We start from the raw sequence: 26,147 nt of genomic DNA, 5'->3' as shown, positions 1-26,147 counted from the left end.
ATCCACCTCTGATTTGCATCATATATAATGAAGCCACCATAGTTTATTTGTAACTCATGGCTTAATATAGTGCATGAACAGCCATTTTGTTTATCATAATAAGATATGGATGTAACTCGGTTACAAATCAGATTTTAAAACAAACTTTTGATGATAGAGAAGATGTGCTACTCCATAAGCAAAGTTCACAATACGCAGAGCACTTTATTCTTTTAGCAGTCCTTAAACATGTTTGTAAAGTAAGATTATATTATGAATAATTCCTCAGATTGCCTTTCTAACCTTGATTGGCAGTAAAAACTATTTCTAATTCTTTTTTTTCCTGGAGTATGTTAGGTAGCTATCTGAGTTTTAAACTTTTAGTTGCTTTGATATCATAATCTACAGAAATAATACCATCAAAAATCTTTGAAGATGTAAGAGAGAAATAGCATAAATTTGCATATCATTGACTTGTGTGCATGCTAAATAGAAACTGTAGGACATCAATATGTAAAATGGAATAATTAAAAAGAATACATTTTGTATACATAAGATAGGTTATTGATCAATTTTGTTGAATACTCAATATTTCAATTCCAAGTGCTTCCTGACAAATGAGCTATGGACTTTTTTCCAATTCTCCAAGGAACAGCTCAATGGTCTTTGATGCAAATAACACCTGAAACATGGAGAGAAGTTGGTGTCAAAAATATTTTGGTGAAATGGTGATGGGTATAAAAAGAATTTGGGAAAGAAAAGGCAGATAGTAAGAAATAAAATAACTGTAGTTGAAGCTGGCTAGCAATGGAGGGTTTATTTGTACTTCCAAGCATTATTAAAAGAAACCTCTGATTAAACTCACAATAGTTGGATTAGTAGGATTAGATGGCAAGACATAATAGAGTTTGCATATCTTGAAGCTGTAATGCGATAGGTTCAGCTTTTGGTTGAAATAATTACTTTAAAACTAATACATATAAAGACATTTTAAGATTGATTTAGTTGTGGGCTGGATCAACTTGAAACAATCTTATAGGGCAGTGTTGGCGAACCTTTTTGGCATCATGTGCCGAAACGTTCGTGCACGTGGGAGGGGGGAAGCGCTAGGAACTGGAAGAGCAGTTCCCTGGCGCACACAAGTGGGAATACTGGAAACAGGAAGAGCAGTTCTCAGGCGCACAAACGGCAGGAAGATTAGCTTCCAGTTTCCGGTGTGCGCATGCGTTCTGGTCTGGTTTCTGGCACACATGCACATGCTAAGACCAGCTGGTTGGCATGCATGTGCCCACTGAAAACCAGAAGCTCTGGAAACTGCTCTTCCTTTTTCCGGTGCTCTCACACGCACAAAGACCAAATCCAGAAGAGCAACGGGTAACGGCTGGCATGCCCAGAGAGATGGCTCTGCTTGCCACTTCTGGCATGCGTGTCATAGGTTCGCCATCACGGTTATAGGGCCTAGGCTACAAAGTGATGTTTTAAAAGTGTTGAAGTGGGGACAGGAGTTTAGAATGCATATTGGCTTTTCTGATGTTCCAATTCATTATTCTTGTCTCCCTTCACACACACGCACCCTCTTTGATTTTTCCTCTGTTAAGCATATAACTCTATTCTGGCTGTGATAAAAAGACATTCAGCTTCACAGTTTACACGAAATGTACAAGTGCAGAAAAGATCACCATGTTCTTTCTTTTTTCCTTTTAGTTTCTGCAATTAATTAGCTGTGGAGCTTAGGATGTTTTCATGATTTCACGTGTTAAATATTATCAGCGCAGCCAAGATTGTAGTTCAGATTTTGACGAAAAAATTGCAAGCGAAAGAAACTAGCTGTGTTGGAAATTTAAAGGATAATTCATTGTAATTAATGCTGATTCATTAAAACATTGTAATCCTCTGCATATATGTAGGTTTTCTACACATTTTTCTCTCTAGGCATTTTGTGATTTAGGAACAAAAGAGTCTTGCTTAAATAATAAAGACAATCTAGTCTGCTTGTCCAGGGTCCCGGTTCGGCTGGGATGCTTATGAAATCAGGAAATGAATATAGTATAATACTCTGATTGCTTTTCCCACCAACCTGTGCTCATGATGTATCTGTTTCTGGAAAAGTGCTTGGCTCTCATGGTAAGAAGTCATGCATATGATCACAAATTTATCTAGGACAGAGGCCAGTGGATGTAGTTGACATATTGTGAGCATGTTGTGGTCAGTTTTATAAAATGGCTGCTATGAGAATGATTTATGCATTCAGAAAATGGCTACCGTTATGACTTTTCTGATCATAATGACAGGATAATATTTAAGACAGGAGGTACATTTAAGATAGGAGGTTTTCCCAGCCTTGATGCAACTAGTTTATAAGCGAGAAAGGGAGGGGAAGACAATAATCTCAGAAAAATAACACAAATGGTAGATTAGAGTTATAAAAAGCTGATAGACAATAAATATCCATGGAAATAAAATTGCAAGGAAATTGCTAACCAATAGGACATAAAATGTCAGACCAATAGGACAATTTCCATGGGATACAGATAAACAGAAAACAAGCTAATTGCAGATTCCTATTAATTCCTATAGGAATTCCTCCTTCCTATGGAGGAGCAGTAAGAGTTCCAAGACCTAATGATAATGTATTCCTTTAAGAAGATGTCTTTGTAAGGTCTGTATAAAAGGAACTAACCTTGAAATGGACTACTTGCTTGGTTTGGAATCTATTCCCAAGCATCAATTATTCAGTACAGAATAAAGCTTTGCAAAGATTTCTATATCTGTTGGAACCCAATTGGGTGGGACACAGCAGGCTGAGAACCCCCAGCATTCCCCAGGACGTATCAGATCTATTTATTAGGGGGGGAATTGGTAAAGATCTACCTGCCATTCTCTACCACCCCCATTATGGTCTTTACTGATCTGCAGGCAACAATCATTTTAATTTTTAAAGACTGGATATAGGACTAAAGTTGTTCATCTAATTTTGTTTTTCATCTTTTAAATGATGGAAAGGACAGGGACAGCTTGTTGATTCTCTTGAGCATCATTTCGGGGACTTCATGTCTCCTTATTTTAAGGGGAAGGAACTTTTTCCATGTCTGCTTAAAAACAGTCTGCTACTTAATTATTTTACTTCTTTTGTCTGTGTTTTACTAGTGTTTTCTCATTCTTGTAAATGCAAGTAACAGTAGAATTGTGTAAAACAATGTTTCCAGAAAATGCTATCAAATTGCAGATCCAATGAATTTATAGTTAAAAGATCTCAAGCTCCGACTCAGCATAAGGTGCCAATATATGACAGGTCCAGATAGTTCAGTTTTCTTCCTTAGCAGCTATAATTCCTAAGAAATAAATGAAAATAAATAGCTTTATTTGAATATTGCCACAAGAACAACAGAAAATATTTACCAATTTATTACAGTGTAAGATAAGAATGAAAATATTTTACTTTCTAGCATATCCCCTGGTAAAATAAGTTGATCATGCACAATGAATTCCATTTTAAGAACAATTACTAAATGAAATATTATAATACCTTAAAAATAATAGAGGCTGGCATTGCTAAAAGCTCTAGTCATCTAGCTCCAGGTTTTCTCAAAGATAGTGAAAATACAGAGTGAAGGATAGGGTTCAACTGGAGAATTGGGTTTTGAGAGACTGTTGTTGAGAAGGAGGCTGAGAGAACTGAGGAACAGAAGACTGAAATGAAAAAAACCTGGTGGGGGGGGGAAGAGGAGCAGAGGTGGGTTCTACTGGTTCGGCACGGTTCGGTTCAGCCGAACCAGTAGTAAATTGATGGCCTGGGTCACTGGAACTGGCAGCGACCCAGGCTTGCCACGCCTCTGAACCAGTTTTCTCGGTGCCGCCATAGGCGCCGCCATCTTGTTTTTGCCTTCTGCACATGTGCAGAGGATTTTTTGCACTGTGCATGTGTGCACATGCGCACACAAAGTGTGCACACACACACACACGGCGCATCCCTGGGTGAACTGGCAGTAGCAGCAGCCAGAACCCACCCCTGAAGAGGAGAGCTAATAATTTCAGATGCTTAGCGGAAGTGACATTGGATTGGAGAAGGGAAGTGGGGGCTCTGAGCATCGTAATGTTCTTTGAAGGAGTCTGTGTATCTGGAACTTGATAAAGGAGCTGTACAGGAGTCTTATATTGAGAAAGAAAAGTGTTAAATGAGGTTGTAGACTTAGGTTTTTTAAATTTTATCAATCAGTTACACATCGTTTCTGGTAATATCCATTGTGATACATGAGATTATTAAGGATTAAAAAGATGACAAAAGGCACTATAATATAAAGATACACCCTATGAAATAGTAGAAAGTTTACTGCTGAGGATGGGTAGTATTAAGATATCATTCTCCTAATCCCAGCATTAATTAGAAATGCTTGGTTTGCTAAATCTTTAATTATCAGGTTATTTGCACTAATGCTGTGTGAAGTTGGACCATCCTGACTTAATTTATCTCAGAGCAGGCAGATATTAAATGAAGAAAAATGACTCTAATAAAGATAAGGAAGCATAGTATGAATTCAAATTTAATAAGTAAGTATTTAAACACGCCTCATTGTAGCAGGAGGATGTTCCTGAAGGGAGGACTGAAGTACACCAGGAGTATATTTTTAGTAGGAACACCCAAGGTATGAAAATCAGCAGAAATATACCCTGTGTTTCCCCGAAAATAAGACAAGGCCTTATTTTCGTGGAGGTTTTATTATTTTTGAGGTGCAGGAGGCCCCTTAACTTCTGCCTGCGGCCCGCAGATCAGCTGATCCAGAGCGGACTGGAAGTTCTGTCTGTTTCTGGCACACTCTTGCCAGCCCTAGTGTCGCTTGTCCTGCCGCTCTTTTTGTAGCTGCCACTAAGAGAAGGGGTGCGGCAGCTTCCACAAGGCCATTCCGCATGGATGGTAGGTAAATGTGGGGCTCATGGTGCCCGTTCCCCTCCTTTCCCCCCAGGAAATGGGACCGTCTGCGTATGTGTTTAAATATTTTAGGGGAGGGCTTATTTTTCAAGGAAGCCATGTGGATAGACAAGATGAAGTGATTGTCAATATATTGCTAGATAAAGGGCCCCCTGAGTCAGATGTCACTCAATGTACTACTAAGAAAGAGTTGAGACTCTTTGAGAGTGCTAATTGTGTTTTTGATATGGTTATATTTGTTTCCAGGCTATTAGTTGCTGATGTTATCTGAAGCTGTAAAGGCTACAGTTGAAACATAGAAGCAAGTACATAGGAAAACTTAACAGAGTGAAAGATGAAATAAGTTAAATGCATATTGGTGTCCTATGCATCATCAAATTGAAAAGGATTTAAATTGGATACCGTTAGTCAGAAGATCACAAAAAAGTCAAAGAAAAATATTTCATGGGAAGGATATAGCAAAGACAGTATGTAGATACAAAATGGTCAAACAGAATTATGATTATTCAAGTTTATATTATTGATGCATAAAAAGAAACAATTGAGAACTTTTATATCAAGTTCAAGGAAAAATTGACAGAACATAAATGCAAAATGTGCTACTTTTGGTTGGTGACTGGATAGTTGGTGTAGGAAATAGTGAGAGGACATCTAAATTGGACTGCATGCCATAGAAAAGGCAGCAGTGTTATTTGCCAGCAGATCCTTTCAACCTGGAAGCATCTTTCAGTTAGCTTTGTAGATACTGCTGAACCAATCATGATCTCAGGGGGCAAGATGTTCCAAAGGGCTGGGGTCATGGCTGAGAAGGATCTTCTCCTGGATCCCACTGGTCAGAATTCCTTGACTGACGAGATCTACAGCATGCCTTTCCTGGCGGCACGGGTGGAGTGGACCTGTCCCATAGCAGTGAAGAATTTTGGGGTAATTTTGGATTTGGCTTGATCCAGGATACTCACACTTTGCCAGTTGAAACTATGGTTAAATCTGTTCATGTGTTGTGAAAGATTAAAAGATTAATTGATTAAATGTATTACGAATAAAATATGTTAATAGGAATAAGACACCAAATTAAATTGGTGATATTTAAAAAAAATTGTAAAGCACATATTAAGAAATTCTGAAATCTTGGGGTACAAATCTTATTAAATACAATGGAACCAAATATATATCCAAGGAACATACTGTATTCATTTAGTAGCACTGGTGTCAACTGTTTTTTACGTGTGAGCATCAGGCTTCATCCTGTGAAATACTTTAACAATCTCAGAAATTGGAAATGGATGAATAACCATATACCAATATTACATAGCAATCTCTAATGTCTGGAGTACCTACAAATTGGAATTGAGCCAGTTGGTTGTGCTCTGCAAATGACTCTGTCATTTTGATTTACCCTGCAATAAGGAACTAGTTATGCTCCAGTTTTTATAACATGCTTTGTACATACATATGTAAAAGATTTAATTTACAAGCACATTAACAATTCTGTGCAAATAGATGCTCAAAATGAACCCCCCCCCTCATTTTCTTCATTTAGCAAGATGAAGGAATTCCCTGACCCCCTTGTTAAGGATAGGTTATCCTAACTATGAAAAAAAGGCTTTCCTTGAACAGAAGGGTATATGGAATCTAAGGCAGGAATTAATGAGACTAATTATTATATTTTTAGGCAAAGGATAATACTATCTATTTTATTTCTTTCAGAATAAAAGAATTAGTTACAGAACTTGAAAATAAGGAAACTGCAGTAGAGAATTTAAACAAACAGTTGAGAAGCTTTCACAAAGAAAAGGAAGATATATGGAGACAATCACAATTGGTCCAGTAAGAATTCTCACATGAGGTGGTTTGGGGAGGGGGGATTTATTTTCTAGTGAAATTGTCTTTCTGTCTGAAAAATCTGTTTTCTTGGTAGGTTTTAAAGCTGTATTTTAAAAAAATTATAGTAGTATGTACAAGGAAATAATGTGTAAATGCAGGTTTATTGACCAAACCAATGGCTTGATGTTTTAAGAATGCGTAGGCAAGATCTTGACTTAGCAATAGTTCATACCAATACCCCCTAAGTATTTACTGCACTGAATCTCATAGATCAGGGGTGAACTGGCTCTGGTCCGTGGCATGCCAGAAACTGGTCTGTAGAAACAAGTGAAGCCCTATCTGCGGGATGCAGGCAGCATGCAAAAGCACCTCCTCTTTGGTCCACGGAAAAACCTCTCCCTGGAATTGGTCCCTGGTGCCCAAAAGGTTGGGGGTCGCTGCCATCGATGATTGTATTTTCTTCTCTTTTATGCCAACTTGAAAAGGAGATAAATCTTCATTGAAACTCTAACAACAGGCATTTCTTTTGCTATTTAAGTATTTATCTGAACTTGTGTATTTGACTATTAGAAAATTATTTTCCTTACATTAAAATTGATTTAAATATTGATTTAACCTTTCAAATGGATCTCTTCTAAATATTATTTTGATTTTAAAATCATAACCATTTTTTCTTTCTTTTTTGGCAGGAAAACATTACAACGACATAAATTTATCCTAAAAATAGCCTTTAATATTATTCCCTTTATCAGGGGAGAGCTAAAGAAGTTTAAAGAAGAAATATCTGGTTATCTCAAAGAATGGATTTCACTAAAAGGAGAGATATTTTTACAACTAAAAACCATTAATAAAATAGGACTGGCAGGTAGATTATCAAAGCAAAACTTTTCCTAGCATGTTTAGACTGTTTATAGAGTTCACACCTATCAAAGCAGTGATACATTGAATTGATACCTTGTTCTCACTGAGATTTGTGATGATGGTACTGTATAGTGTAGGTATTAGAAAAATATTTTCAGATCACATTTTGATGCAATTTACCCACATCAGTATATGATTCAGGACATAATTTCATTTTGGTCTACAGTTTTTCATTTAAAATGCACAGAAAAATGTTTCTTATGAAAAGTGCCACAAAACACAAATAATAATGAAATATCACATATATAATACATTCCTAATAGGAAAATTGTTTTAGGAATAACCTAAAAAAATAAATGTGCCAAATATTTTTCTGTGGATTTTTAAGATGCAAATTGATGTAGAGATAAATATAAGTTCTGAAAAATGGGATACTAGTGTAGAATATTTCTGTAAATCAAAATATATATCAAAATAATGTTTACAAAATTATTCATAGAAAATTAGAATATGCACTTCTGGATATTGATTTTCCTACATGAGTGGAGTATTTTGCTTAGATAAGCCTGAATTTAAAGTCCCTGTTACATGTTGAAGATCATAGCACCCCGAGAATAGTTTAGGAAATCAGTTTAGTAAATCAGTGAAGCCTCAAAGAGTATGTCACTTCCTGAGCTTCATAAAGTTTCCAGAATCCAAGTCCAGGAGTCAACTGCTCCATACTACTTGCTAAAAGTCATTGAATGTTTGTCCACTGATTCGTTTCTGCGTATTATGATGTCACATGACTTAAATAATATCGAACATAGAATATTTTCTGCTACAGAAGCACTTTTGCCAGCCTTCCCCTAAAGTCAGAGAGAGGAAGGGTCATGGAATTAGGAAAGTATAGGAATGTGTTTTGATTTTTCTGACGTTTGAGAAGCTAATATAGAAAGACTGAATAGCATTTGGGCTAACATGGTATAAATTTAGACCTGTTTTCTCCTTACTTCCTCCACATTTCAGTTTTAAAGGAGATTTGTTCTGAATATTGAGTCACATTAAGAAATACAAAATTGTGTGCCTCTTTACATAGAGGACTGTTTTGAACACAAAGTTCAGATAAATTATTACCCACTCTTGTCTCAATTAATATAAATAAAAACAAAATTGGGACTAGAACTCACGGGTCCCTGGTTTCTAGTCTGATACCACAACTTCTACACAAAACTGTCTTTAAAATATATAATTTATATAATTTCCTAAAAAGTACTAGTGAAAATAAATGATGAAATATTGAAAACAAACAATCTGAATAGAAAGCCGTAACAAATCACGTTACTGTCAAGAAAACAGTATGGAGTCATTTTACTCAACAAGAGTCAAGTTTGACTTGAGGGAAAGTTAATTTTATAGTATTTCTGAAAAAAAATGGATATACATATGTGAATGTTAACTTGAAATTTTTTCCAAGACAGTAACATACACTTTAGCATAAAGTGAATACTATTCGGAGATACATTTGATCATTACCTAGGTATTAGACTGCAGGGTGAATTAATCAAGTTGGCAAAGTCTTTACAGGACTTTTATCAACAGTATATTGCTTGTAATATTTAGCTTTTCACTATGAATTAAAGATTTAAATAATAACAGAATAACAAGAGTTGGAAGGGACCTTAGAGATAGAATAGAATAGCAGAGTTGGAAGGGACCTTGGAGGTCTTCTAGTCCAACCTCCTGCTCAAACAGGAGATTCTCTACCATTACAGACAAATGGCTGTCCATCTCCTTCTTAAAACCTATAGTTATGAAGCTCCCACAACTTCTGAAGACAAGCCATTCCACTAATTGTTCTCACTTTCAAAAAATGTCACTTTTTTCTAGAAGTAAATTTATTCTTTTAGTTTGTATCAATTAACTAGATGACAAGTTGAAATAATACTAGTATCTTAATAACTTCAGATACTTGTTCTGTTTTCTTATAGAATACATATGTAACAGAATATCCATACTTTTTATTTGCATTCATTAGTTGACAAGTTGAAATAATGCTAGTATCTTAATAACTACAGATACCCACCCTGTTTTCTTATAGACTAGTATAGCAACAAATAAATATATGTTTGGATGATATAATCAGAGTACATAAATGTTGTAAAAGTTGTAGTATGGATATAACTATAATTTTGCCCTGGCTTTTATCACATTTCAGAAGTATACAGTTTGAACCAAACCTTAGGTGAGTGTCAAAGGAAAAATCTAATCCTTCAAAAAGAGGTGGAACACCTAAGACTGAAGTCCGATGCAGCTGCACTGGAAGCTAAGCAACTTCAGGCTTCTCTTTTACGGGAGAATGAATTACAAAATAAATGTAATACATTACAAAAGAAAATGCAAGGTAAGATGTTAATTTTTTTAAAAGTGAAGAACAGTATATTTTGAATACATGTATTATTGTGGTAGACATATAATGAAAGTGATGGGTAACATTTCCTACTATGTGCATAAATGTACATGAACCACTGATTCACGCAATCTCTCCATCAATATATTTTTGCATAGCTTTAACGAAAGCAGTTACTTTCACTTTTAAAGTACCCAAAGTTCACATTTATACCTCCACATGAACTATAGTTTCTTCTAGTTTGAACAATCCATGGTTGAATTATATTTTCAGATTCTGCCTTATTTTAAAATGACAATTCCCAACTTGTCATCAGAGTGCAATCTCCAAAGCAGAAACTTATGCTTCTTTTCTCACAGCAATATCAGACGAAAGAAGAAAAGTCCAGCCAATAGTTTCCACATAAAGTGGGAAAACGTGGTAATTCATTACATCTGAATGCACCCAAACAATCATTAAAGCTTAGTTCATATTTGTCTTTTATTAATTTCTCTGTGTTGTGTACATATATGCTTCTTTCCTTTGAAAGTTTATGGGCAGTTTTTCCTTAATAAATGTCAGAGTTGCAAAATGATATTTATGCACTCACTCGCTTCATCTTATTTCTCAAAAAAGGGATGTAGGGCCTTGAAAGGGATTATAAAGAGATCTAAAGCCTCTTTTAGGAGATATGTAAATAATATGTGTATTGTATTTTTGTGGATCTCAAGTGATTTATTTGCAAAGAGTAAGCAGTAGATGAAAAAAGTGTACAGTAGTGTAAAGACTGCAACAGCCCCTACTGACAAACACATCCATGAACACCAACTAGCAGTCAGAAGACTCTTTAATTTTAATACAGATGGACAGACTTAACCATAATTTTAACTGGGAACCTGTGACCATACTAGACCAAACCAAGTCCAAAAACTTTAAAGAATTCATGGAAGCCTGGCACTCTGAAAAATTGGCCATCAATAGACATAAACAACATCTACATACTGTGCAAAAAAGACAATCAACAAGTTAAAAAGGAAACGAAGACCAAACACCTCCCCGCTAGCATGGACTCTAGGGTTCAAGTCATTTTTTTGCCCTAGCCTCGTGTCTAGGGTTATTATCATCTTTCCCATTATTTTGGTTTTTAGTGTACTGAATGGGTCCTTGACATTATAGAAGATAAAATGAATCCAAATGAAAGATCTATGCAATATCATTCTGAGTCCTACCATCTCCTTCAGCAACCCTAACCCTACTTTGACCATTTTCTATTTTATGGGGGGCTGCTGTAGTACAAGAATTGGCAGCACCTATTGATCTTGGCTAATTGCCCCAATCCTAATCATAGTTAGACCTGTTCAGTACTTTGGTAGGAGACAATCAAGTGTGTAGGTTAGACTGGGGAACTAATGAAACATTATGGGAAAATACTATGGTTTTATTTATGTATGTTTTTAATTTGTGAAGCCACTTGCTCATCATCAACTCACGTGACTTACTCAGAATTAAAAATGGTTTAAAATTTGAAGAAGAACAATCAACCAAGGAAAACAAACTCAGTCAATTACATCTATACAGCAAATTCTTATATCACTTAATAGACTATATAGACCTCAAGGAGAGGGAGATTTTGTTCACAAGGTCAGGCACAGAGAAGGCACACCTCCTCAGTCTTTCAGATAACATTGTTTGATTGACAGGATGTGGAGAATGCCAACTCCTTCAGATTTTATTAATAATTGGAGAAAGACTCTTCTGTAAATAGCTTAATGACCACAAATACCCATGTAAGAATTTGATCTTAATTCAAGATAATCTTTATCTTCCTGCTGCTTAGTTTAAGCTGCCATTTGTTTGCAAATATGGCAATAATGCCCTTGAGACAGTACTTCCAGACAGAAAATGTGTGCCACTAGATTCAGATCCATGTTCCTGAATATCTACTTTTTGGAGAGAAAAAAACCTAAATAGAAAGCTATGTAATCCCATAACATTTGGACATTGTGACCAGATTTTAAAAAGAATGAAAGCTGGGCTGTCGAACAAAGTCAAACTATACTTGGGTGATCACTTTTTTAAAAAACCTAAGTCATCTTGTCATAAAATAAATACACTTCGTCTCAAAGCGTTGTGACTTATTGTCATTCCAGAATGGTGATTTTTCTTCTCCAGTTTTCTTAAGGGGTTAATGTTCCCATAAAAATATGGAGAATTCCATCCCACATAAAAGAAACACGAAAAGATGGATAAGTTATTCTGTTTCCTCCACTTCCCACCCCAACCTATTTTATTATTGCACCATAAAAAAGTATTCCATAACCCATGTCCAGTTCCAAATGTGTACTGCTCTCATTAATTCCTTATGACACTATGGAACAAGTAATTCAAAGATTTTGGATTTAAGTGAAGGTTGTCACACTTTTTTTTATTCCTATGATATCCCACTATTCTTTGAAGTTTTAGCAGTTAACTAGGAAGTAAATCCCAAAATTTAGCTTGTATTTTAATGAATGAAAGCTATGAGTAATTCTGTAGGCAGATTCTAACAATTACATTCCATTAAACTTATCAATGTACTAAGTAATAGGCCATTGCATTATGAGTTTTGGCTGACAAGCTGAAAATCAAGATGTACTACTTGTTCCCACTGAAATAATTTTAAATTTTCAAGCATGAAAAAAACTTGTTGTTTTTCCTAATCTGCCTCTCCCTTCTTTGAGGTCAGTATGACCAGAAAATTAGTAAAATGAATTTCTGTTTTCCCTCAGAAAGAGCTCAATGCTCTCCTATTTTCAGTAAATAGAAAGATACTATGACCAGCAGTGGAGGAATTAATAATAATAATAAAATAAACAGAATACCTTTTGAAAAGAAAAAAAGGGCCAACAATCCCAAATGTATTTTATCCACTGATGGGCAAAATATATTTTAATTTGTCGGTAAAGTGAAGCTTAACTTCAAAATGATTTGCTTCTACTGGAGATACTAGAACAATTAAAAAAGTGAATAAGAAGTATTATTCCTTGTTAAAAAAAGTGCTCCCACTATTTCAGTCAATTTAGTTATATGGATAATTCTTTTGCATAATTTTGTATCATTCTGAAATGATGAAAATTAGATCTTGACCGTCAGTCTGAATATCTTTTCAAATATTTGAAACATGTTATCATGCCCAAACTCAGTGCACTATTTTCAAAATTAGGCATTCCCAATTCATTTTAATCTTTTTTGGATCATTCTTACTGCCTTTATTTGACCTAGTTGGTCCATGTAGCTGAAAATACATTTTTATCATGGTTCCGAAGGAAGCTTCAAATTGGATAAAGCCGAAAATTGCATTTTCCTTTACACTGCTGACTTATGTTTATGTTATGAACAACTTCAGTTCTAAGTTCCTTTTTGCATTTTTTATTACAAAGCCAAGAATTCCTCATCCCATAGCTGTACATTATAATTGTATTTATACTCTGCCTTTATTTTTTTTACAAATAACTTAAGGCAGTAAACATATTCACCTCTTCCTCCTATTTTTCCCACAACAATCAATCACCCTGTGAAGTGAGTTGAACTAAAAGATAGTGACTGTCCCAAGATCACCCAGCTGGGCCTCCATGACTATGGCAGGACTAGAACTCGGTCTTCTGTTTCTTAGCCTGGTGCCTTCACCACCACATCAAACTGACTTTACTGGATTTTGAGTTGAGATTTTTGAATTTATCTCTATTAAACTTTTTTTTATTGTTTTAATTAGACAAATAACACACACACAAAACACTCTTCAATACAACTGCCAGCTAGCATGTCGATTGGTTACATTTGAGTTCCGTTCATTACTACAATCATTCTTTATACTTCATTCACATTAAATTGTGCATTTTAAATCAAAAACGATACCCACATTCTCCTTTAGCTACATTTGTTCTGAGAGTACTTTTATCAAGAGACATTCGTATTTATATTATTCAGTGGATAAACATTTTAACACCGACAGCCATCTATGAGAGCTACCACATTCTGTTTATTTATTGCCTAGGATTCCTATTTCTTTCCTCCATCCACCTATACCATTTATCCCATATCTGATAGAATTCTGATTCTTCTTTTCCCTGGATTTCTTTAGTTAATTTAAATTTTATTATACCACATTTTCCCGAAAATAAGACAGGGTCTTATTTTCTTTTGATCCCTGAAATAAGCGCTTGGCCTTATTTTCGGGGAGGTCTTATTATTTTTGAGGTGCAGAAGGCGGCGAGCATAGTCGCCTCATGGCTGCTGCTGTGTTGCAGTATTTTCGGGGAGGGCTTATTTTCGGGGGGAGAACTTATTTTAGCGCAAATCCTCAAAACCCCGATTGGGTTTATTATCCAGGGAGGTCTTATTTTCAGGAAACAGGGTATTTTTCCACTTTCTAGATTATTGAAAACATGTTGAAATTTGTTACCATCTGCTAATGTTTAAATTGTCTCACCTATGTTTATATGACTTAAACATTGAGATGTATCCTTCTACCTCTTTATTTGGGAGTTGAAGTCCACAAGTCATAAACGGGTCACGATTCCCCACCCCTGATATAAGTAGTTTATAAAAATGCTGACGGGACTATGCCCAAGATATATCATTTTGATGTTCTGCTTGATATTTCACTCCTTCTTGTTGAATGCAAAAAACTTTATGTCTATAACATTTCCATAATGTATTAAGAAACTACTACATATATATAAAAAGTAAGTTTAGGCTAAGACATGTCCTTGGCAAATACTTCTAGTATTCACTGTTTTCAAAGTATTTGCACATTGTAGGCATGCTTGTTTGACTAATTATTATTTGGCTTCTTGGGCCCTCCTTTTTCTGATTTGATGATATCTATCTGCAGCATCTCTATAATAGTTAATAGACTAGCATTAATGTAATACATTGACCTGTTTAGTCTAGCCCAGGGGTGTCAAACTCGATTTCATTGAGGGCTGCATCAGGGTTGTATTTGACCTCAGGGGGCCAGGGCCATTTCAACGTCACTCATGTCGGGGGTGCCTGTGGTGGCCCGAGCACTCTGCCAGCAAAAACAGGCTCCTGAGCTCCATTTTCAGCTGTGACGGTCTTCTTCAACCTTCTGCCAGTAAAAATGGAGCTCAGGAGAGCCACATGTAGCCCTTGCGAGCTCCATTTTTTACTGTGACAGCCTCCTGCAATGCTCTAACAGCGAAAATGGAGCTCGAGAAGGCCGTGTGCAGCCCTCCCGAGTTCTGTTTCTGCTGGCAGAGACACCAAGGGCCGGTTCTTCGCTATTTCTAGGGCAGCCCCGGGGGCCAGGTCTAAGCACCCTGTGGGTCAGAACCGGTCCCCAGGCCTTGAGTTTGACACCCCTGGTCTAGACCATCCTACTTGGGCAGTAAAGGGGACCTACTGCGAATCCCATTGGTCAAAGAACTCCAACTATCAGAATTCAAAAGAAGAGCCTTTTCTGCCATAGCACCCACCTTTTGGAACATCCTGCCCTCCAGGGTAAGATCTGCTCCCAACCTCCTATCCTAAGAGCCTAAAGAACCGGCTCTACAAGTTGGTTGCGGATCCAATGGGAGAGTTCAATTCTGGAGGTGGCTGTTAAATCGATAGCAGACTCCACCTCCCGACCCCCTGCTCTCTGCTCCCCACTCATCTGTCTTATTTTAAAATTACAATAATACAATACAATACAATAGTAGAGTTGGAAGGGACCTTGGAGGTCTTCTAGTCCAACCCCCTGCCTAGGCAGGAAACCCTATAACATTTCAGACAAATAGCTATCCAAGATCTTCTTAAAGACTTCCAGTGTTGGGGCATTCACAACTTCTGGAGGCAAGCTGTTCCACTGATTAATTGTTCTCACTGTCAGGAAATTTCTCCTCAGTTCTAAGTTGCTTCTCTCCTTGATTAGTTTCCACCCATTGCTTCTTGTTCTACCCTCAGGTGCTTTGGAGAATAGTTTGACTCCCTCTTCTTTGTGGCAACCTCTGAGATATTGGAATAATGCTATCATGTCTCCCCTAGTCCTTCTTTCTCTTAAGCTAAACATACCCAGTTCCTGCAACCGTTCTTCATATGTTTTAGTCTCCAGTCCCCTAATCATCTTTGTTGCTCTTCTCTGCACTCTTTCTAGAGTCTCCACATCTTTTTTACATCGTGGCGACCAGAACTGAATGCAGTATTCCAAGTGTGGCCTTACCAAGGCATTATAAAGTGGTATTAACACTTCACGTGATCTTGATTCTATCCCTCTGTTGATGCAGCCTAGAACTGTGTTGGCTTTTTTGGCAGCTGCTGCACACTGCTGGCTCATATTTAAATGGTTGTCCACTAGGACTCCAAGATCCCTTTCACAGTTACTACTACTGAGTAAGGTATCACCTATACTGTACCTGTGCATTCCGTTTTTGTTGCCTAAATGTAGAACCTTACTCTTTTCACCATTGAATTTCATTTTATTAGATAGTGCCCAATGTTCAAGTTTGTCAAGATCCTTCTGTATCTTAAGCCTATCTTCTGGAGTGTTGGCTATTCCTGCCAGCTTGGTATCATCTGCAAATTTGATGAGTTCCCCATTTATTCCCTCATCCAAATCATTGATGAAGATGTTGAAGAGTACTGGGCCTAAAACAGAGCACCACTTGAACTCCATCAGCATTGACAAATTCACCATCAATCGGTTGCAAAAAGTGGCTTTACTCAGAACAGCTTCCATCCTGCGACAATATCTGTAACACCATCAAACATCTAAATCTGCCTATCCCAGGTCCTTGGAAAGGACTCGATAGAAGGATTAAATTGCCAAATCCAGACTGAACATCTGGCTGTGCAATGAACCATAATAATATAGATGCATAATTATAGCCTTTCTCAACCTGCCTCTCTCTAGTTATGTAGATACAGTTCTAAGACACTGAGAATTATGGGCATTGGAATTCCAATACATGTGGAGATTGTCCCTTTGAGCAAAGTTAGAATTTGTGGAAACTGTCAGTATAAGCAAACTTAGAAGCGTTTGTGGGATTTGCAACACTAGAGGCTTTAGATTATTTAAATTCTATTACTGTGCAATTTTAAGAAAGGTCATTGATGTATTTTTATTGCACAACTTAAAACACTTAATTTTCTTATGTTTGACAAAATCTGACGACACATTAATTCTTCCACTTGGATTATCTGTTATGTCACATTGAAACAATTATTGAAATGAGCATGGAAATCTTTTTATATAACTGCTCTTTACATGTTGAATTCAATTTCTTCATAAATGTGGTTTACCGAGAAGGTCAGCAATTTGATGTAAAAAGAGTTCTTTTAAAATTATTTTTACATTTGATGTGATTGTGTGGAATCTGTAATATCTCTCCCATGCCTGTAGCAAAAGGGTCACTGTGACCAGCTATGGTATAGATGTTGACAGTACATTTTTGACATAATCTAAAGTTGTGCTTTTTGTCATTGTCAGATCTTTTAGGTAGGTACTCTATAAAGAATGCCGGGAGGGATTAAATTAATGTAACTTAATACACTGTATAGACATAAAAATCATTTTAACATATGTAAAAAGTAATTGAAGACATGGTTCTTCCCTTGGGTATGGGTCAAGATGGGAGGTGAACATAGCAGTTTTTATTTTATTTTATAGAGATGGCACTGTTATTGGTTTGGTAGAGTTTTAGTCTTGTGGTTTTATTATTGTCTGTTGTTGACCACCTAGGTTTATTTTATATAATAAAAGTGTGCTGTATAAATTTATGAAGCAAATCAATACAATAAATAACATTTAGCAGGTGCTAGGATATCGCTGGGCCAGCCTGGACTCAGAAGCTTAAATAAGCCAGGCTTCAATACTTTTTGGATAGGAACTACTACCGGTAGAGAATGTCAGGACTGTTGACTAGACTGAGATGTTAAAAAAAAAACATTGTTGAAGAATGGATACATAAATCCATTTCTGACTGTTGCTCAGAATTAAACGGATATGTGTGCAGGAAGAGGGATGTGGTAGCTCAGTGGCTAAGACACTCAGCTTGTTGATCAGAAAGTCGGCAGTTTGGCAGTTCGAATCCCTAGCACTGCATAATGGAGTGAGCTCCTTGTTACTTGTCCCAGCTTTGGCCAACCCAGCAATTCAAAACACGTAAAAAGGCAAGTAGAAAAATAGGGTACACCTTTGGTGGGAAGGTATCAGCGTTCCGTTTACCTTTGGCATTTAGTCATGCCGGCCACATGGCCACGGAGACGTCTTCGGACAGCGCTGGCTCTTCAACTTTGAAACGGAGATGAGCATCTCCTCCTAGAGTCAGGAACGACTAGCACGTATGTGCGAGGGGAACCTTTACCTTTATGTGCATGAAGAACCAGGAGTCATGCTTGATTTGAAGAAGACAAATGAATGTAGATTTGAGCCTGAACAGGAAGGAGTAGGAAGAGGAGAAGGAGGGGACAAAGGGGAAGAAATAATAATATGGGTGGTTGTGGAGAAATGTAGAGCAAAAAATACTATAATGACAGAGGTATAACCCTTAATCCTCTCATAACTCAGTTCCAAATTTCCCTATTCTGTAAAAAGGATTTCACAGTTGTTTATTGTCGCAGTATGTAGATAGGGTAAGGTAATTGGTTTAGAATGACAACAGCAAGCACTGCCCGATAAAGCATTTTTGTTTTGATTTCAGTCAATGTGTGAGAATATAATTCTAGAATATCTCTGTTAAAATAGATATTAGATCATCTAGTTCAGTATTTTGGATTATTCAGTGACCAATCAAGCAGATTTAGGGAATTTCCACATTTTCTTCCTTGAAACGGAATTGTGATAGTGATATTTCACCAATTGACAAGTAATATTGAAGATTGATTTTTCTATTCTCCACTATTGAAGAAGACCCAATTTCTTTCAGTTCTGAATCAGATTATCTTAAAATATACACCACTGCATTTTGATTTTAAACCTGCAATTTGGCGAGAGCTGGAAGTTTCTTCTTATTGCTTTTGGCTCTCGGGCAGTGATATTTCTACAGAATTGTTCATGACATAATCATGAATAGAAGGATGGTAAGCTTTTTCTGTTGCTTCTCAGTATTTATTTATTATATTTATATGGCCACTCATTTCATGCAATGTGGCACACAAAACAATCATAAAAATGTTTAAAAAAACATTCAAAAGTAGAAAGAATTAATATTGTTGTAAAAGGCTAAGAGAAGACATCAGGTTTTAAACAACAGAGCCATCTTATCATATTACTTGTGTTTCCCACTACTTGTGTTGGCACAAGTGAGCTTTAAGGGATTTTCTTCAGAGGGTCAGCTGACTGGATACCAGGGTTGAGATCAAAGAGTTGGAACATGAAACCTGTAAGACACTGGGCTCATAAACTGCCATTTAAGGTGTGTGACCTCTGATTAAAGTTAATGAACTTATCAATACTAACCTTTATTGATAGGCTACTCAATTTATCTAGTGACTCTATAAAGTCTTTTAAATTGATGACCATTACCAAATCTGCTGGCAGTGAATTCCATAGTGCAGCTATGATTTCTGAACATAAATGCTTCGTTTATCACTTCTGAATCTCCTTGCTTTTGGAGAGGCATCCTTTATCCTTCCCAGTTATTTTGGTTGCCAGTAATTACTGCACAGTAATTTTCTTTGTCTTTCTACTACTATTGTTGATGTAGTTATTATAATATTTTTTCTATAAAATCTGTTCTATATATTAAAATCCATCCAAAAGTAAAATATTTTCCCCTTCAAGAACAAAGTATTTAAGCCTACATAAAATGTTTGCTAACAAAGCTGCTTAATTTCTGGACTATTCAGCTCTCAAGTGTTTTCACTCTCTCTGTAAATGTCCCAGAACTCTGCCTTGGCGTTTTGGATGGTTTTGCATTTTTTATTTTACCTTGCAACATATTTTTATATTTTCTTGCAATAAAGATTGTCTACATTTCAGCTCAATTCCTGGTGATTTCGTGGACATATATCCATGTAGAACCTTTGGCATCATTGCAGCAGTAATTTGCCATCCAGACTTTTTGTTTTTTTTAAAAATTCCTCCATTTGGTTTACACCCAAGGATTTCTTGGCAGTCTTCCATTCCAATGCCTTTTAGGTCTGATATTGCTTAGCCTTTCTGAGATCCACCAAGAGCAAATAGGGGCTGCTACTTGCTGTCACAATTAGTTGGAAAGATTTCAAAGATGGGAAAGAGCAAGTTTTAGAGATGTGCTGTCTAAGACTTAAAGAAGAATCTATTGATTACAGAATAAAAGAACTGGAAGGACTTTGGAGGTCTTCTAGCCCAACTTCCTGCAGAAAGGAAACCCTATACCATTTCAGACCAATGGCTGTCTAATCTCATCTTAAAAGCGTCCAGGGTTGGCTCACCCACAACTTCTAGAAGCAAGTCGTTCTACTAATGAATTGTTCTAAGTGGCAGGAAATTTTTTTCCTTAGTTCTAGGTTACTTCTCTCCTTAATTAGTTTCCATCCATTGCTTCTTGTCCTACCTTCAGGCGCTTTGGAGAATAGGTTGACCCCTCTTCTTTGTAGCAGCCCCTTAGATATTGGAACACTGCTATCAGATCACCCATTATATGCACAGCAGGAAGCTAGAAGTAAGACCACTATGTAGCCATGTGTGCTGATATTTTATTTTCTCAATTTATTGTCTATATAATTTTCAGTAGACACTTGCAGAAGCCCACTGTAATTTTCAAATGTTTGTGTAAAGCAGTGGTAGTCAACCTGGTCCCTACCATCCACTAGTGAGCGTTCCAGCTTTCATGGTGGGCGGTAGGGGTTTGCTGTAACTCTGCTTTATAAATTTTATAAAGTAAAGTTACTTTCCTACTTTATAAATCACCATTACTGTGGAACCGGTGGGCGGTTAGAAAATTTTACTACTAACAGAGATACAAAAGTGGGTGGTAGGTATAAAAAGGTTGACTACCCCTGGTGTAAAGCCATTTGTAAAACCAGTGATAATCAGTTTGCAGAGTTTATCTTTTATGTAACTCATTTTCTTCTGATATCGCTACCTAATGATATCAAAAATACTTTTAATGCCTTGGAAATTCTAGAAAATTGCATCAATATAAAAATTTGGTCTGGGACATACCGTGTTTCCCCGAAAATAAGCCACGCCCTGCTAATAAGCCCAATCGGGCTTTTCAGAGCATGCGCCACAATACGCCCTCCCCTGAAAATAAGCCCGCCCCCAGTCCCCGCCATTAACACTGTACCACCTACCGGTACAGCTTCCGGGGCAAAAAGAGGGCTCGCCGCAAAAACAGCGGCAGGCCAGCAATGTGATCACCCCCTCCTGCCTGTTCCTTCTCGTGCAAAAAAACACCGCCCACCCCAACGGCAAAGGCAGCCTGCCTGGTTCCCTTCCTCGCGTTCCTCGCCATTGTGCTCAGGGAAGCGGCTGGTGAAAAAAAAATCTTCTCACGAGTTCAATCAAACATCTTGAAATCGCGAGAAGTTTTTTTTTTTTTACCAGGGGCTTCCCTGAATATAATGTCGAGGAATGCAACAAAGCTAGAAAGGTAGGAGGCACGCCCCGCGGCCCAACACCGCCCACTTTGCCCCAATGGTAAAGGCAGCCTGCCTGGTTCCTTTCCCCGCCGTCCCTTTAACGAGGGGCGGCAGGTGGGGTGGGGGGGAGAAGCGAGGCACGCCTCCTACCTTTCCAGCTCCGTCGTGTTCCTCGCCCTTTCGCTGATTGAATCCCCTTGTAAAAAAATCTCATTAGTTCAACTCGCGAGATCTTTTTTTACAAGGGGATTCAATGAGCGAAAGGGCGAGGAACGCAACAGAGCTGTCAGTCTCTGGTAGCGCTAGGACACGCGTCTCGCTTCTCCCCCCCCCACCTCTCCCCCCTCACTAAAGGGACGGCAGGAGAGGGAACCAGCCAGGCTGCCTTTATCATTGGGGCGAGGTGGGCGGTGTTGGGCTGCGATGCGCACCTCTTTCCAGCTTCATCGCGTTCCTCGCCCTTTCACCCATTGAATCCCCTTGTAAAAAAAATCTCATTAGTTCAACTCGCGAGGTTTTCCTACAAGGGGATTCAATGGGCGAAAGGGCAAGGAACGTGATGAAGCTGGAAAGATAAGAGGTGTACCTCACAGCCCAACACCGCCCACCTCGCCCCAATGATAAAGGCAGCCTGGCTGGTTCCCTCTCCTGCCGTCCCTTTAGTGAGGGGGGAGAGGTGGGGGGGAGAAGCGAGACGCATGTCCTAGCGCTACCAGAGACTGACAGCTCTGTTGCGTTCCTCGCCCTTTCGCTCATTGAATCCCCTTGTTAAAAAAACCTCGCGAGTTGAACTAATGAGATTTTGGAAGACTCTCTGTCCGGCAGCCAGCCCACCATAGAGAGCACTCCTAGAGCGGCCGATGCTGAAAGACTCGGCCCCGAGTTTTGAAATTGCGCGGAGCGGAGCGGGGCGGCGGCGGGGGGCGGCGGGCAGCAGCAGCCAGCGGCGGTGGCCTGGGAGAGCTGCGCAAGGGCTTGGTGAGGCTGCGGGCGGAACAGGCGCTCGTGCAACCCACTTCTCCAGCCGGGCAGAGCTCCATGCACTGACCTAGGGGGTATCCCGAATGTGCCAAGCCGCGGGAGCTGGAGGGCGGGCAGAGCGCCACATGGCTTGGCACCTTAGGGATTACCCCCTAGGTCAGTGAATGGCGCTCTTCCCGGCTGGAGAGGGGATTTGCCGGGCGGCTGCTCGTGAGCATGGTTACCTCATGGCTGCTTCGCCGCTGAGGCTGTGCCCGGCTCTTCGGGAGCCAGTTCACAAGGGAGCAGCCGCCCGGCAGCCCCAAAACAATAAGCCCTCCCTGATAATAAACCCAAGGGCATATTTCGTGGGGCAAAAGAAAATAAGCCCCTGGCGTATTTTCGGGGAAACACGGTACCTGTTCCACAAATTACAATAAACTGTTCCTTATATTTTGAAACTCTTGATAAAATTAATCCAGAATGTTCCTAAAATCTGTTCTGAAGAATTGGAAGACCATCTGGTGCATTATTTTGAGAAGACATGGAGAAGGAAAGTAAAAGCCATGCCATACAACTGAATATCTGCTTCTATCTCCTACAAGAACTTTAGGAAGTATTTTGGATTATTTTTATTATATTGTACATTCACAATAAATTTTATGTTGTTTCTTATAATTTTTTATAACTACAACATTAGCACAAATATGGGAAATAATTTTTATAAATAACATATTATAAAATATTAACTGCTATAATATATTGTAACTGACTTGAACTCTTGAGGCAGAAGGCACGGTTAATTTAATGAAAATGATAGACAATAATTTGTTGTTACAGATTTAACAGATGAAGTACAGGCAACGGAACTCAAATTCCAGAAAGCTGCCGATGAAATTACATATTTTAAAGAATTAGTCATGTAAGACACTTCATTTTATTCATACACAATACCATTCTTTTTTGCTTAACAGCTTGTAATTACTTATGTAAGTGAATGATACAGTAATTAAAAAGTCAGAGTGTATCTTATGATTTATTATATTCTGTTTTTTTGTTTGAAAAGTGTCACATGTGTAAGTATTCACACATACACATACCAATACCAAATCAAGCCAAGACCCAGCCTGTTTCCTTTAGTGGCCAACTGGATAGTTCCAGATAGTCCATTCACAGGACTTAAAGGCTTAAGACCTGTTTATCACTGTTTCCCAATAAATGCCCAGGTTTTCAGATAAGCAATAAAGACAAGATCGCTGTAATGCATTGGTGGAGAGAACAGTGTGACAATGTTATTGACTAGTCCAATCCATTTTTTCTGTCAAAGTGGGAAAAATGTAGAGGATTTTGAAAATTATAGTACTCATGATCAGATTAGGTTAAAAGAAGCCTTTACAGGTAATCCTCACTTAACAATGGTAATTGGGGCTGGCAACTCCATTGGTAAGCAACACTGTTGTAAAAGTGTGAAGTAATATGACAGTGCCAACTTATGATGGCAGTGGCAATTCCATCTGCCTTTGTTATACAAACCCACACAAGGTCAGACTGCCCCATGCTCGCATCATTGCCATTTGTGATTTCCAGCTGTCTTCATTGATTTTGCTTGTCAGAAGTGAAGGTTCCAAATGATGATCATGTGACAGCGAGATTCTGTGACTATCCTAACTGCAAGCCAGTTGCTAGCACCTGAATCAGGTTCACATGACTTCAGGAACTCTGCAAGGGTTGCAATTACAAGGAATGGGTTCAGTGGTGGGTTGCAGGCGGTACGCCCCGATATGGGCGTACCGGAGCCTGCCCGGAGCACTGGGTACTGTTCTGGTACGGTGCTCCGGAGGGCCCACCGCCCGAGCTCCTTACCTGTGCTTTAAGCCTTTGGCGCTTCCGCGCATGCGCATGGTGCGTATGGTGCCTGCGCAATGCTCCGCCCAGCAGCTGGAGCATTGCGGATGCTTGCAGAAGCGTCGCAGGCAAGTAAGATGTGCACCCACCGCACGCATCCATGTGGGTGACGCCAGGGCCGTTCCAACCATACCGGTTGGAACGGAATCCAGAACCCACCACTGAATGGGTTGTAAGTCCCCTTGTTCAGTGCTGTCATAACTTTGCACGATCACTGGATGAATGATCGTGTAACAAGAACTATCTGTAGAATATCCTTTGGATGTTTCATTAACATTTTTGTATAGATAATACATATCTTTGTCGATTCACCTGGGCCAGAATCTACTACTAAATTGCATACAGGTAGTCCTTCACTTACACTTCACTTCGTTTAGCCACTGTTCAAAGTTACAATGACACAGAAAAAAGTGACTTATGATCTCGTACTTACAGTGGCTGCAGCATCCCCATAGTCATAGTGGGCAATTGGCAACCTGCATGTATTTATGATGGTTGCAGCATCTTGGGGTCACATCACCACTTGTGACCTTTCCAGCCAGTTTCTGATAAGCAAAGTCAATCTGGGGGTGGGTGGGGGGAGATCCAGATTTGCTTTACAACTGCATGAATCACAGCATGGCAAAAATGTTCATGAAATCAGGCATTCCCCCACAGAATGGAAACTCTGGTTCCAATTGTGGTTGTAAGTCAAGGACCTGTCCTAAGCACCGGCTTCTCTGGCTTATTGGAGAATATCAGCTGATTCCTATTGAATGAGAACATGGGTCCAACTGGCAACTGGAGCAGTTCTCCAAAGGTTGTATGGGAAAAAAGAGACAAGAACCTACAAATAGAATCAGATAACAAAAAAACCCAACAGGGCTCTCTCTGTCCCAGTCTTTACACACACACACACACCCGCATCTTAGATAATTTTCTGATTATACTGGTATCTTCTTTATCTGATTTCTTGATGGGCTGTTTTATTGTAGCATGAATAAGCTATTACAAGGTACTATATATGTTAACTTTCTTGTTTGAAGTATTCTAACATCTACTGAGGTTTTCTCTATCACATGTTATGTTTTTCCCCACTAAAAAAGGAGAGGAATTTATTAGAGAACTTCTTTTCAAAAACCACTATGCCTATACTTTTCAAGATTTTATAGTTTAATACTTATCCCTATTGTAGCTTTTATATACTTCTGCACAGTTCAAACAAAAGTGAAAACAAGCAGTTGGGATTTTTGTTTTGTTTGGATGTTAATATTGTCTAAACTCAGTTATTTGCATAGTAGGATTTTGGTTTGAGAACCACCTAGTTAATATATAGGATATACTGTTTGCTTGCACACATGGTGAGTTTTTTCATGCCGAAAGTATATAGTAAAACAATATTTAGCTTTGTGTTGTTTTACTGAGGTTTAGAACAAGCATTAAAAAGTTAACCCATTTTATTACTAAAGTTCTCTTTATTTTTTAAAAGAAGTAAAGTTAATAATTTAAAGTTCTGTATTGCAGAAAGAAATCAAAAGAATGTGAAGACCATCAGCTGGAATTTCAAAAGTTGTCATCTGAAATTGGAATAGCTAAATCTCGGTATGAGTCATAATGGTTAAAATATATGAAATGCAGGTGGCGTTTATAACTTCTTCTACTTAAATAATTGTGTTCAGTTTCCTAGCACTTTTCATAATTGTTTTATATTGTATGAATTTTATTTATTTGTTACATTTTACTCTGCTTTTACATATTTAAAAAATGCTAAACATACTGTAGAAGTTTATCTAATTT

The 26,147-nt window shown here is 38.1% G+C and overlaps 1 protein-coding gene across 3 annotated transcripts in view; it reads left to right on the top strand.

Moving 5' to 3' along the window:
- Nucleotides 1–26,147, top strand: part of LEKR1 (leucine, glutamate and lysine rich 1) — a 60,696-nt gene that overhangs the window by 21,165 nt on the left and 13,384 nt on the right. For all 3 annotated transcript variants that reach the window (XM_081956341.1, XM_081956342.1, XM_081956343.1), the window contains exons 4-8: nt 6,614–6,733; nt 7,420–7,595; nt 9,789–9,974; nt 23,307–23,388; nt 25,875–25,952. In XM_081956341.1, the coding sequence (XP_081812467.1) occupies nt 6,614–6,733; nt 7,420–7,595; nt 9,789–9,974; nt 23,307–23,388; nt 25,875–25,952 (642 nt within the window). The remainder of the gene's footprint in view (nt 1–6,613; nt 6,734–7,419; nt 7,596–9,788; nt 9,975–23,306; nt 23,389–25,874; nt 25,953–26,147) is intronic.

This window comes from Natrix helvetica (genome assembly GCF_964273705.1).
Source record: "Natrix helvetica genome assembly, chromosome: 5".
NCBI lineage: Eukaryota > Metazoa > Chordata > Lepidosauria > Squamata > Natricidae > Natrix > Natrix helvetica.
The sequence above is the reverse complement of the archived record's forward strand: the minus strand, read 5'-3'. Positions and strand labels throughout refer to the sequence as shown.